The sequence below is a fragment of the Macrosteles quadrilineatus genome, unplaced genomic scaffold (assembly GCF_028750875.1).
Source record: "Macrosteles quadrilineatus isolate MER2022 unplaced genomic scaffold, UCM_ALF_1.0 Scaffold_9__3_contigs__length_116548681, whole genome shotgun sequence".
In the NCBI taxonomy this organism is placed as follows: Eukaryota; Metazoa; Arthropoda; class Insecta; order Hemiptera; family Cicadellidae; genus Macrosteles; species Macrosteles quadrilineatus.
In genome coordinates, this window is record NW_026542602.1 from 86,236,725 (window position 1) to 86,249,821 (window position 13,097).

The 13,097-nt window shown below is 32.5% G+C and overlaps 1 protein-coding gene across 2 annotated transcripts in view; it reads right to left on the bottom strand.

The window, feature by feature from the left end:
• Positions 1-2,030: 2,030 nt before the first annotated feature.
• LOC129003775 (diuretic hormone receptor-like) overlaps positions 2,031-13,097 on the bottom strand; it is a 54,521-nt gene continuing 43,454 nt past the window's right edge. For both annotated transcript variants that reach the window (XM_054432070.1, XM_054432071.1), the window contains 8 exons: positions 10,878-10,971; positions 9,027-9,117; positions 7,657-7,737; positions 6,928-7,001; positions 6,069-6,188; positions 5,720-5,905; positions 4,956-5,125; positions 2,031-3,955 (listed from right to left, as the gene is read on the bottom strand). In XM_054432070.1, coding sequence (XP_054288045.1) covers positions 3,769-3,955; positions 4,956-5,125; positions 5,720-5,905; positions 6,069-6,188; positions 6,928-7,001; positions 7,657-7,737; positions 9,027-9,117; positions 10,878-10,971 — 1,003 coding nt within the window. In that variant the 3' untranslated portion in view covers positions 2,031-3,768. The remainder of the gene's footprint in view (positions 3,956-4,955; positions 5,126-5,719; positions 5,906-6,068; positions 6,189-6,927; positions 7,002-7,656; positions 7,738-9,026; positions 9,118-10,877; positions 10,972-13,097) is intronic.

Here is a 13,097-nt window from a genome sequence, read left to right on the forward strand (position 1 = left end):
ACTAGAACAGAAACGGTATGGATCATAAACATAATATACAAATGATGTTGTAGGATTTGGACCAGTTACTTAATGCGTTTATGTTTATTGTACATTATATGTTTTATGTTGTTATTCCTCCTATCACCCCTCACTTATCAAATAAAATTTAACATTCCTCGAAATGCATTTCATATATTGTAGAGTTATACAGTCTTGTTGCTAGGGATGGTTATTGGATTAGATAAAAACATCGATTTCCATTTTTTAAGTAGGAAGATGACATAATAAGATTACATTTTATAAGTAGGTGTACAATGAAGTTTGTCTGCTTGCAATATTGAGTGGAGCAAGCATATTAATCCAATACTTTTCCAAAGTCCACGTACGGCCAATGGGATGTCTGTTTGCATTTTTTAAAGACTATAATATATTTGAATCACATCAATAATATGCTTATTCTTATTAGTAGTATCTAAGGTCAAAGGTGCAGTTGCCTAATTGGTTATTCATTTTGTAGCAAATTATACTCAACGGTATCAATGCAATTTTCCTTCCCTTTTGTTCTGCACTTGTAACGTGTTAGTTTAGATAATTTGTCGATAAACATATGTTATGACATTTTTGTTTACCTTTTAATTGTTATCTTGAAAATGCTGTCATGGCAACCAATCAACCCATAAGGCCCATGTTAAATTTTCGAAAATTTAAATTCACGTACAGAAAAGCCTTGTTGTCCGATTTTTATAATTTCAGATTTATACCTTCCCATAGTTGGTTACTATGACTGTTGAAAATTAAAGCCTCCCTGAAAACGGCTTTGTTTGAGATGTATATTAATAAAAATGAAACTACTAAGGAAACTAATATTTTTCTCGTCAGGTTGAAGAAAAAGAAAGTAAAAATAATTTACTACAAACGTGGTTTGTTGGAAATTCACTAACCCCACACGTATGGTTCACATATGGTTTCATTGTATTAACCATTTATTAACACATAATATCCGATTATAGGATAATTATGTGGCTTGAGGCGAGATTATAGTAGTAACATATGTAGTAACAGTGGTCCTAATGGAACATCAGTAGCTATAACGCAGCTTAGTAGCAAGCTCAGACAGCTGAGGCTGATCTTAGCAATAATTGCTCGTACTACAACAATAGTGGTTAGTCATCTTGCTATTGAATGCAATAATTTTTATATCATTACATACCCCGTATTATACCCTCTTTTTGTTATTTAAATTTCCCGAAAAATTGTAACTCTTTAAAAAATTACACTTATTAAAGGTAGAGGTTTTCTGTTCCATAGCAAATCAAGTGTAAGTAGCGATACCGCTACTTACTATCAAATTAGATTTAACAAATTAGATTAGACACAAAGAGCAAAACCCAGCAAATTAGATCAGCAAAGTGAAACCCCCCCTTTAGTAATTTACTCAGGGTCTTTCGATAGGTTTACTTTACAGTCACCAAAATTCCTCGTTTATTAACTACAAACCAACCAACCCCCTGTATATAACTTTTTCAGTGAACTTTCAATGTATTGATACAGTACGATCTCTAAACCAGGGCAAATCCCTGACAAATTAACTACGCTAGTAATGGCTATACAATAAACTTTTGTTGACCTAATGTCTTGTCTAGAGTTTTACAACAATGCCATTGAGTGAGTAACGTTGACAAACAACAGCCACAAGTGGTCTCTGGTCATTGACAAGACTAATGGACGCTGAAAATCTATGGTTGACCGGTTGACGCAACGTCAAGTGTAGAGGGCTCTTGAAACTCATCGTTCTTTGCTGGAGTTTTGAAAGACATTTTTATACAATCCATTACATGCATCTATAAAATAGGAATTCTGCAGTTTCAAACATACAATAATATTTACTGTTATACTTTGATTTGCGCCAATAGTGTCCATTTATGCAGTAGTTATAACTCATAGCATTTGCTACTTTATACAGCACCTTGGATGAATATGGGTTAGAAAATAAAATGAATAATTGCATACCATTCAGTTCACAAATGCATAGTATTTATTCAGTGTAAAACTATCGTCAACGTATACAATTTCTTAAAAAAATATAAAATGTTATTCGTTAAGCTAGACATAGTTTTTAGCAGTTTTAATATTAGACATTAATATGAAGTTTATCTTGTATTTTTTAATTAATAAATACAACAACAGAAATACACTGATCTTCACGGTGAAGCAAACAAATACTGTCAGTACGATTCATCCGATAAATAACAACAAGAATACGTGGAAAATAAGAGCAGAGATACGATTTAGGAAAATAAAAAGTTATACTCCCAATCCCAATAACCTTTATTGATTCACCTAACCTCTTTGTTTCGTGGATATTCATTGCGTATATACGAGTACGTTTGATCATAGACTAGTTTTATCTATGGTTTGATCCTTAAAATAATGTAATGGATTTTGTTTACATTACGAGATATGTTACAATTGTATCGTCAATAATCCTGAACTCTACCGACCTTTTATGGAATTATTCCTGAAACAAAGTAAATCTGAAAAATCACGTTATAAATTCCATAACTCATAAACTGATACCTGTACAGGCACCATATTGTTTTTTCAAAACTATTTCTTAACTTGATAATGGATTTTTTCTGAATTAAAATTCAGCGTATAAATTAATAACAAAAAGACACGTCATTTTTTGACAAAAAATATTTTTTAACATGTTTGGTTTCAAAACTGCAGATATTTAAAATTTTAAAACTCAAATAATATATGTGTTTAATTTAGAAAGTTAAATACATTCTAAAAATAGTAGGTTAGCAATACCAAAATATACTGTATACTTTTCACGTTCGTCGGTTTCTATTAACCATGACAAAACATTACAGTAATTTACAATAAACTTGATATTCAATATGATCGTTAAAAATATTATGCAATGCAGTAGTAGTATTTTTTGGCATATTTTCCCTTAAGTATATTGCATTTGTTTATCAATAGAACGTCGGAAAAATGTTTCTATAGTCAAGTAGATCCTTTCTTGATTTCCTCTTCTTTGTTGTAACTCCTCTTTCTGAATATCCTGCATCAATTCCTCAAGTTGCCTGCAATTTTTTCTTCCTTCCAAATGCTTAGGAGCTTTTTAGTACTTACTCTAGGATTCCTATCTTGTACATTTCCAGATCTCTGCGTGACTACTATTAAGAGTCTGCTGAACCGTCTTCCCCTCGGTCATCTAGCGTGTGTGCCCATGAGTAGTTTGACGTCCTTTAACATTTTAAAAGAATTTTCTGCTCATTCCTTCGGGTTATTGCCTTCGAAAACCTTCCATAGACAATGAACACCCTGGGAAACACGTCCTTTAGTGTGGTTTAAACATCCATCAGCCCTCACTCTACTTCTTCGGTTCTGTCTTCTAACTCCTTCTAGCATGGTAAAAAGAATTTATTTTGGCATTCAGTAGAACTTTCTGATTTGGCCACGAGCCTGGATGAAAGATTCCCCTTCTTATGTGTTAGTTTCCTTCAGTCTTTCGGTAAATTCTTTCTTTGAATCTACGTCCCTCAATGACTACAAGTCTTAGTGTTATAGGTTCCCCTTGCATATGTCCAGTCCTCTAGTCATCATAGTCCACCCAATCCCAAAAATACATCGATGCTTCCCTTCCAGTAGGTGCCAACAAAAGTCTTCCAACTCCTTAGTGGATTCTCCCTTATGTTTTCGTTTCTGAGAGACGACTCTCATGCCTACTCTTCGTCTTGTTTGGGTCTTCCTCTGCAATTCTTCAGGAGAGATCTCCTAGACGCTGTCACCGCCATCTTGTCCCTGAGGTCCGGACGCTCGCACGACCAGAGACGTCGCTCCTACAGACCCATTGCTGACTCTTCCAGACCCCGTCCCTACCACGGTCATCAGGGTGGTCTCACTCGCCGTGGACTCCCGCTTCCGAAAACTTCCCGGGGCAGAATTCACCGTTTGGCAAAGGCTGAAACAGAATTGGGCTATAGACATTGCAGGAACTCCATCTACCACAGCTTTATTATTATAACTCATGGATTTAATAATTAAACTAAATGTTAATGGACCATCAATACTATAGCTTATCATCGAAAGTTCTAAAACTTTGATTTGGAGCATTGTCGAAAATAATCCATACAAATAAACATACGAGAATATGTTCCACGTTGTTGTAAAACTAGAATGAAAATTCAAAGAAGGTGTCAGTATGCATTTTAGGAACCATAATTTATGTTACGAGAATGGTTTACACTAAATAATTGCATAAAACCCTAATTGTATAATTCATTCGGGTTTTATTCATAACACCCTTGAGAACCCCTTGAAATCTTAAATGGTGAAATGATTTTCGATTACCCCACACTTACTATTGTAATTACAGATTTCAAAACATATCCACCATTTAAAATATCCTTTTTAATTTTCGGCACTAATAAATCTACTTTGAGCAGATGGTCTTGAATGACTTTGCCTAGGGCTATTATGTTTTGCGCGATTGCTGTTGAGAGTGTTGAGTGTGTGCGTGAGTTATTACATTACGAGCTTTGTATTACATTTTGAGCTTCGTGATCACTTCTTGGAGTATGTGCTTTCTTAATCTACTTGGATGCTTATACCTGTTTTTGTCAGAAATGTAAAATAATAATGAAGTATGAAGGTGTAAACTAGATTAAGTTACATTATTGCTTCGGTAATTTAAATTCTTTTATTTCTTTATAGGTTAGTCATGTTAAGCATAAGAAAAGGGACATGTCCTAACGTTGCCTTAAATAATAAATCATTTTCCACTTTATCTTATTTTATTTTTAACAGCTTAGTTTCCTAAATTTCGATTGTAAATTAATAATAAACGTGTTATTGTTTAGGTTTTTTATTTAAGACATTTAAATTCACCATCCACATCTCATTCCCATCTTTCAGTGCCCTTATGTTACTCAACAAACTTAGTGTTAAAAGCTCATGACTACCGGATGCTCTCTGTCCTGGTGTGTGGAGACCAGTCCTTGGTGTAATTGAACCTAGAGAACCTCCGTCCAGTGCCGAGCTCTCGGGCGTCGTTCCACCGATCCATGCGTGTCCTCAGGGTATTCCGAACCTCGGAGTTGAAGAAACAGTAGAAGAGAGCCACTGCTAGTCCCTGTAAGAGCAAATTTAAGTTTATTAGAATAAGTACCAAGACTTGGACTGTTCAATAATCATTGTTTAAGTAGATACTATGTAGCTTTTTCTCTCGTATCTACACCAGTGGCATTTTTGTAATGAGGTAATTTCAAACACTTTTAAGGGAAAACGGTCCAAACCCATTAAAGTTTTGTGGATGTGCCGGGGATTGAACCCGTCCCTCCCGCACCGAAGTCCGAGATGCTAACCACTAGGCTAGCAACACAACCAAAGCATAGCTTTGTGGTATCGTGGTTTTCTTTACGCTCTGCATAGCTGATCACGGTACAAAAGGTGTTAAAAGCCCTTGTAAAAGTTTAATACTGGTTTTTAAACAGTCTCATACAACACCACAACTGTTTTGCTTTATACTGCTTTGAGTTTTTAGTATGTAGGAGAAAGAGGAGTAGGAGGAAGAGAAGGAGCAAGGATCTAGATGGAGGAGGAGAGGGGAAGAAAGAGAAGGATTAGATGGGTTGAGTAGGACATGGATTTATTTTGATTCTCTTTTGCCTTTCATTTTAATTAAATATAGACCTACTGTCTATTTAATAAAAGATTAAATATTAACCTGAGTAGAGAGGAGGACGGCTCGCAGCACGGCGTACATGTGTGCAGTGACACCTTGACTGGGGCCTACTATCACCAGGATGTAGGTGATGCCCAGCAGTGGTATCAGCACGATCAGCGCCTTGCTGGCCTTTCGATACTGCTGAGTCTCCGCGTTGTTGGCTGACCTCAGCTTGGTGATCAGCACCTACAAGTAGGCTATTGTAAGATTTTACAAGTGAATTTGCATTTGTCTGATTAACACTTTATTATGGTTTTGATGGATCAGTTTATGCACATAAAGGCTTTAAACACTTGTAGGCTTTAAACACATAAAGATGTGTTTAAAGCCTACAAATGATGCTACATACCCACATGATGCGGATGAGGAAGAGCAAGTTAAGAGCCAGCACTGTGAACACCGGAGTTTGATAGATCCAGTCGTAGGGGTGAGGCGTCATCCAGCTACACCCTCCTCCACTGCTATGGCTCTATAAAAAAGTAACTTTCAGTTTTTAATATTAAAACCCTTATTTTGTTTTATAAAATCCCTTAATTTTGTACGTTAAACCTGGGTTATCATTATTTTAAATAATTTTCTTTTCTAGACCGCCTAAGATTTACTTTTATAAAGTCCTTGGTTTTCCTTTCCAAAAACTCGATTTTCCTAGCTTTATTTTCTTATTTCCCAAGTATAATTTTGCTAACTATTGTTAAGCACAAAAAATAGTATACCTTTACTAAAACGTTATTTTATTATGTAAAATAGCTTGTTTTTTCTGAACCTCTAGTTTCCTATAATAGAACCTATAATTTACTTCCTTCAACCTTTTATTTACTTTTCAAATAACCTTATTATTCTTATTGAAAATCGCTAGTTTAAAAAAGCCTAACTCTCCATATTTTTTTATTATTTTCAAATTTTAAAGATGTTGTTCTATTTCTTCTAGACCCCTAAGAATTTTCTTTTAACTGTAGTTTTTAAAGGAAAAAAAATTTATTTACTTTCATCTTATATCTAAATCTGATTTTGATTAAAGTGTAACAAAATACAACACTTTAGCATTTAATCTGTGCTACAAATCTTCTATCATTAAAGTGTTTTTGTTTAAAACTATATAAACTCTAGTTTTCATTTAATGCTGTAGTTGAACTAGATTAGAACACTTGTTGAATACAGTCACGTCCGTTTGTTTCAAATTGTTTGTCATTCAAATGCATTTTAATCACCTGATTTTCTTCTTGATCAGAGATTTGGAAACTCTTTGCCATCCCCCAAGCTGATACGATGAACATAGGAGTTCCTATAAAACCAACAAAGCTATTTAAACATTGACGGTTATTTGTTAAAAATAAATGGTTATTTGTAATGGAAAAAACTCGAAAAATTGTTAATTTAAAATTCCGATGTTATTCTTATATGGAGAATATTGTAAAATGTTGTAGTTTGCTTGTTTTTGATAAAATTTGGCAAATTTATTCATCTTATACTAAGCTATTATATTTTACTAAAAATACACTTTATTAGTTTCCTTGTAGCAACAAACCTAGGTTAAACCTAATGTTATTTAAATTGAATTGAAAATCAATTCAGACAACTGGAACTTCACTTAGTCAGCAGGTTTGCTGTGGCGGGAATATTTATCTATGTAGTGTTTCAAGACCCGATATGGTTTTTATTAGAAAAGCTGTCCAAAGGTTAAATAAAAATAAACTATATATGTTCCCCTCTTCAATGGGGAAGAGCGCTGATGAAATCTCTTTAAAAGTTTTTTTTTGCATAACTAGATCATAAGTAATTTTTTTAAATTCCCACGCCAGGTGTTGAGTTCTTACAGTTTGTTTAAGGCCTATTTTAGATAAACTGATCAGTGAGTCAGTGAGCGGTTGAGTGATAATTTGCATTTTATAAATATAGAAGATAAAAATATAACAAATTATAAAAGATAGATTACTTACCCCAACCTATCGCTGCGTAAAACCTCAACCGGACAGTCTCTCTTATGAATGTTTGTACAACCAGGAGGTATAGATAAAGGCCTGAAACAATATGATAAAATTATTAAGCAGGGGGTTTAATATTAATGCTATTTAAGTTATACCAAAGCTCTCAAAAAGCTAACACGATGTAAAAATATAGTTAGTAGTTACAATTTCAAACTACTTTTAGTGACCTATTCTTAGATGTTTTAAATATTATTCCACGAAATGTATAAAACTATCTTAAAGGTTATAAAATTTATTTTGCATTACATATTTTCAGTAGTACCCTAAATACTTTCATTGATATTTGTTGGTTTCTTATGGTTTCATATAATGTGTAAACAGATTTTAAATATTAACTATATACGCTATAACAATTTGAAGCAGCCACCCACAATAGTTCCCAGATCATTATCGTCAACACGCCCATTGCAAATTAACATACATAACGAATAGTAGTATCCTTTTTACAATCAGACTGTTCCAAACGGCACATTCGTTTTAGATAACACTAAAGGGAACAAAAGGAAAATAAACCAGCAGGGTGCAATCATTGCAGTCAATGATACAATTTAATAATTGTTTTTTATATCATTGTATCATTGTTTTAAAATAAATTTTGCCTTTTATTTTACAATATTCCTACGCTTTGCTCACTCACCGTATTTTTAACAAACTTATAATTAATTAATTATTTACGTCAAATTTAATTTGAACTGTTTTAAATTTGGTTTAGAGTATTCCATTGGGTCTGTACGTATGTAATAAATAACAAATAACCATAAAGATTGATAGTATATTCTATAATCAGTTTTATCAAGATCGAATACATCGCTTTGCGAAGTGGAGCATTATAGAGGGATAATCGTATTTTACGCCTCAACATCCCTGAGATCACCTTACCTAACTGAGCACACTTCAAAAACTTTCTACAAATATTATTTAAAATATTTATGTATTTGTAGCAGAATACTGTAAAATTGTTGGTAGTTTCTTATAATTTAACCTATATGGACATGTGAGTATTTACCTCTTTATTGTGTTAATTCGAATACGATTTTTCATTTTCGAAGATTTTATAGCTAGAGACCTTTTACGTAAATCAAAAATGGGTGGATGAAACAGAAATTTCAAAAATCTTTTTTTATTCAATGAAATATTTAGTCTGTAATTACATCTCATCAACAATATGCTTCAAATTAAATTACATCCACGTAGTATTAGAAACCCTAATGGTATAATTATATACACAGATTTATCATCAAAGGGCACCTTTATAAAATTAGTTGTATTAAGTTGAATTGAGTAGTATTGTATGAGTTGTTGTATTATTCATCAAAACTCACCTTCAACGAACATCCAAAAGAAGCTGGTAAGATAGAAATAATGAAGCAAGAAGAAAATCGTGCAAGCGGCCAACCCGTTGTTGATAGACCCCTAAAAAGGATTAAAAGTAAAATTACATTTATTGTTCTTAATCAAACACATTTTTGTGGGTTTCAGTTTGACCAAACAACGGAATCTAAAAGAATACACAAAGGAGTAGGATGTCAAATAACTTAATTTACAGCCCACTTTATATAGAGAGCTGTAATCAATGTGAACTTTTGTCCAAGACAGTAAAATTAATGTTAATTACTTTTTAGTTGCAACGATTCGTTGTGCGTATATGTTTATATACTTGAAAAGAAATCAAATATTTCTTTTACTATTTTAACATCGACATTACTAACTTATATATTTTTTTCATTTTTTTAAATATATTTATACTGTAAGAAATAGTGTTATTTTATTAAACTTGTAAGTAGTATAAAAGAGATACTTAAAAGTCTTGATCTGCAAAAAGGATTTATGTCAAGCCTAATTAGTAAAGTTTTCTTTGATTGCTCCCAACTCCATTAACCCAACTCCAGTGATGATAAGTAAATCTGCACTTCAATTAATTGATAACCCCCAGATTTCTTGGTGCTAAACGTTTAAACTGTTATAATTGTTAATTTCCCTAATTTGAAATTCACTATGAAAGATTGTCAACTTTTCTTTGGCTGTTGATTTGAAGCTTGAAATCGAAAGAGAGAAAGTACTATTTTTCTTCTTAATAAATAGTACTTTATATTATACAAAAGATAGTTCCTATGACGAAATTTCAAAGTTGAATAAAATAAGGGAATTGTGTATCTTTTTTTGATAGAATATGACAAAATATTCATATTCTCGTATTTTCCTACGTACTAATAACTTCAGTAATTGAGTTAAAATTGGGGAGACTGTTTACAAAACAAATTATTAATCTAAACCCAAACGGTCAATGTTTTAAACATAACCATAACTAAGTATGTTCTAAACTGTTTCAAAATTATGCATTTAAAACCTGCAACTATTTTAAGAGCGATACTATGATCAGTCGGATGAACTTAAGCATTTTGCTTGAGTTAATAAATTAATAAATAAACAATGGCTTGTTTATTTATTACAACAGCATAGGAGCAAACAAGAGATATAAGAAGATAGAAAAATATCAATGTTTGTGTAAAAAATAAGTTAAATCAACTCAAAATAATATTTTTAGCCCCATTCCTTCTCTAGAAAAGTTTAAACTTATGTACTAATTTAATCGAAATCTATCAACCAAAAATCACAGTTTAAGTTGTTACTAAGAAATAACACTCATTTAAAATGACGGCCAAACAATCGCACTTACATGAAAATAAAAACTATATTGTTTTATTAAAATCTTAATTCGTCATCTAACAAAAGATTAAATCTTACACTTATATTAGGGGCCTTTTGAAAAAACGGCCACAGCGGGTTAGGATGGTTAAGGTTAGGTTATATCAAATTATGATAATATCATACAAGATAAAATTTACGAAAATAAAAATCTTAATATTGAGTTATTTGTGTAAGAGACACATGTATTAAGGTATCAATCAGTATTCGTTCCATTTGTTCACGCGTTTCTAAAAAGGTACATTTTAGTAAGTATACCTTATTTTTTATCCTTATCATAAACTTAAGTACATAAAAATACGTATGACACTTCTAAGGACGTATATTTGAGGTCTGAAATATCAGTTGTTTTATCATACACATAACTAAACTGACCTTATCACCCCAGTGCACCGTAAAAGAGGGACGACCCTTTTATCGAATGGTATATTGAGATTGCATTGAATATTAGGTTGGGTCTTACAGACCTGCAGTATCATGTTGAGAATCCACATGGAGTCTGCTAGGATGTACGTGCACATCAGGTTGGTATGAATGTTGTTACGCAAGCACTGCAGATCTCTGGAACACAATTAAATAAAATACATAACAAATACATCTTACACTAATATAGAATTAGAGTTGGTCTAGAAACGATGACTGTGAAATCATACGATTAGGGAGAATGATCCTTTACCGCACTAGAGCTGCAATAAGCTATTTTGCGTACTGTTTACAAGCCTTGCAATGTGATCATTTCCATGCATTGGGTAGGAAAAGGTTTATTCTAGTATTATTGATAATTGCGACTCTTAGTTTAGTTTAGTTGCAATACGTTGACTGTAGCGAGTAAATAGATTAGTATGTTTGTGGTTTCTTGATTGTATTTACTTTATTCTTTTATTTAAAAAAAAACTTTATTGATTACTTCGGTCTGTAAGAACACAAAAACGATGGAACTGAAATGTAATAATTTATCTCATGGCAGTGTAGTGTGATTTGTCACAATGGACGTCCAGACAATCATTTTAATTTATAAAATAAAAAGAAGCAGATCGAATTACTGTATTTAAGTAGACTTATAATTATTTTTCAAAACTTGTTTTGCTGTTTACTTCAAGTCTAGTAATCCTAGAATAAATGAAGGTGACTAGGTTGCTCCCCTTTTATAAAGTAAATTTTACATTATGTGTTTATTAATATTTATAATTGTAGAGTATAAGCATTTATTTACAAATATATTCATACACAAGGTGTCCCGTAAGTAAATAGTCTCAGAGAAATGGTTAGATGGGTCAAAATAAAACGAAAATCTAGTACAACATTTGCTTCCAAAAATGCTTCGTTAGCATCGTCTGCCTTTTTTGTGTTTAAGTATTTTAAATGTATATCTCTAAAACTATAAAGGTGAAATTTTGTATCGAATTAAAAATGGCAATAAACTGTTTGCGAAAAAATCATCAAAACGAATTCTTCTCAAAATGGCAAACATTTAAATAATTGCTACTTAAATACAACAAAATGACAAATTATATGGAAACATTTTAAGGATATTTTTAAACACCAATATCAAAAAGATCAATTAGCAAATAGCTGAATAGCCACGGTATTTAGTTGTAAAATAAGGCTAAGTTAGTCTGAAGCACCTCATTGAGCCAACGAATTTCACGTGTCATGTTTCCCGTCAGCTCAGGAAGGTCCACTGAGGGTGAGGGATATTTGATAAATCTTGGATCAGTCTACTGGGAGATTCCACAATAATGGTAGTGTATATGTACCATAGTTTCACACATATACTTATGTTACGTATGATTGATTTGTATAGCTTGTTTGAAGTAAGTGACTATTTAAAAGAAACCCAAAGAGACCTTGCCTGGCCTTGTGTTAAGTTGTGACGCTACTATAGTTTTAGTCTCAAAATCGTCCATTATAAGGTGTTAAAGAAACAATGAATGAATGTCTTCTAGATAATTCAGGCATGGTCGATTTATATACGCATAAAATATGCACACACGACGAATCACATGATAAATGGGAACTGTAAGCACAAATGCTTGTTACAGGTACTTCAACATATTTTGGGGGCTTATGTTATGGTAAAAATTCTGCATACTTACGTTAAACAATTAATAAACTAATTATAATAGACGAAACAGAATGAAAACGCTTCTGACATGGGTTAAGCAGCCTAGCTTCAACTTCAAAGTAAGACTCTATCTCGAAGCTCTTCATCCTCCAAGCGATGTATCTAGTTAGTTTAATTACATCGCTGGTAGAGTACATAATTGACTCAATTATACTTCTTGTGTCTATGATTGCTACTAAAATAAACTATTTAAATGAATATGGATAAGTCTCTGAGAAAATATCGGTACATTTTGCGTCATTATTGAAAAGATTGGAGGAAATCTAAGTTTTGGACAATATTGTTCTGTATTTATTATTTCACAAAAAAAATTCTATAAAGTCAAATACGAGTTACTACTGTCCCTGTGATGTATGTTCGTTGCTATTGGTCCGTGCCAAGGTGGGTGTTAATGATCAAAGGTCACTTTGAGGCCCGATAATGGGACCATTTGACCAATTAACTAAACGTCCATACTCGGTGATTGAGCTATAATATGCGTTAGTATTAAAAATAAAATAGTTTGAAAACATACGCTTAGAATCCAATTATAAATTCAAACTCAAATAAGTAGATCACGAAT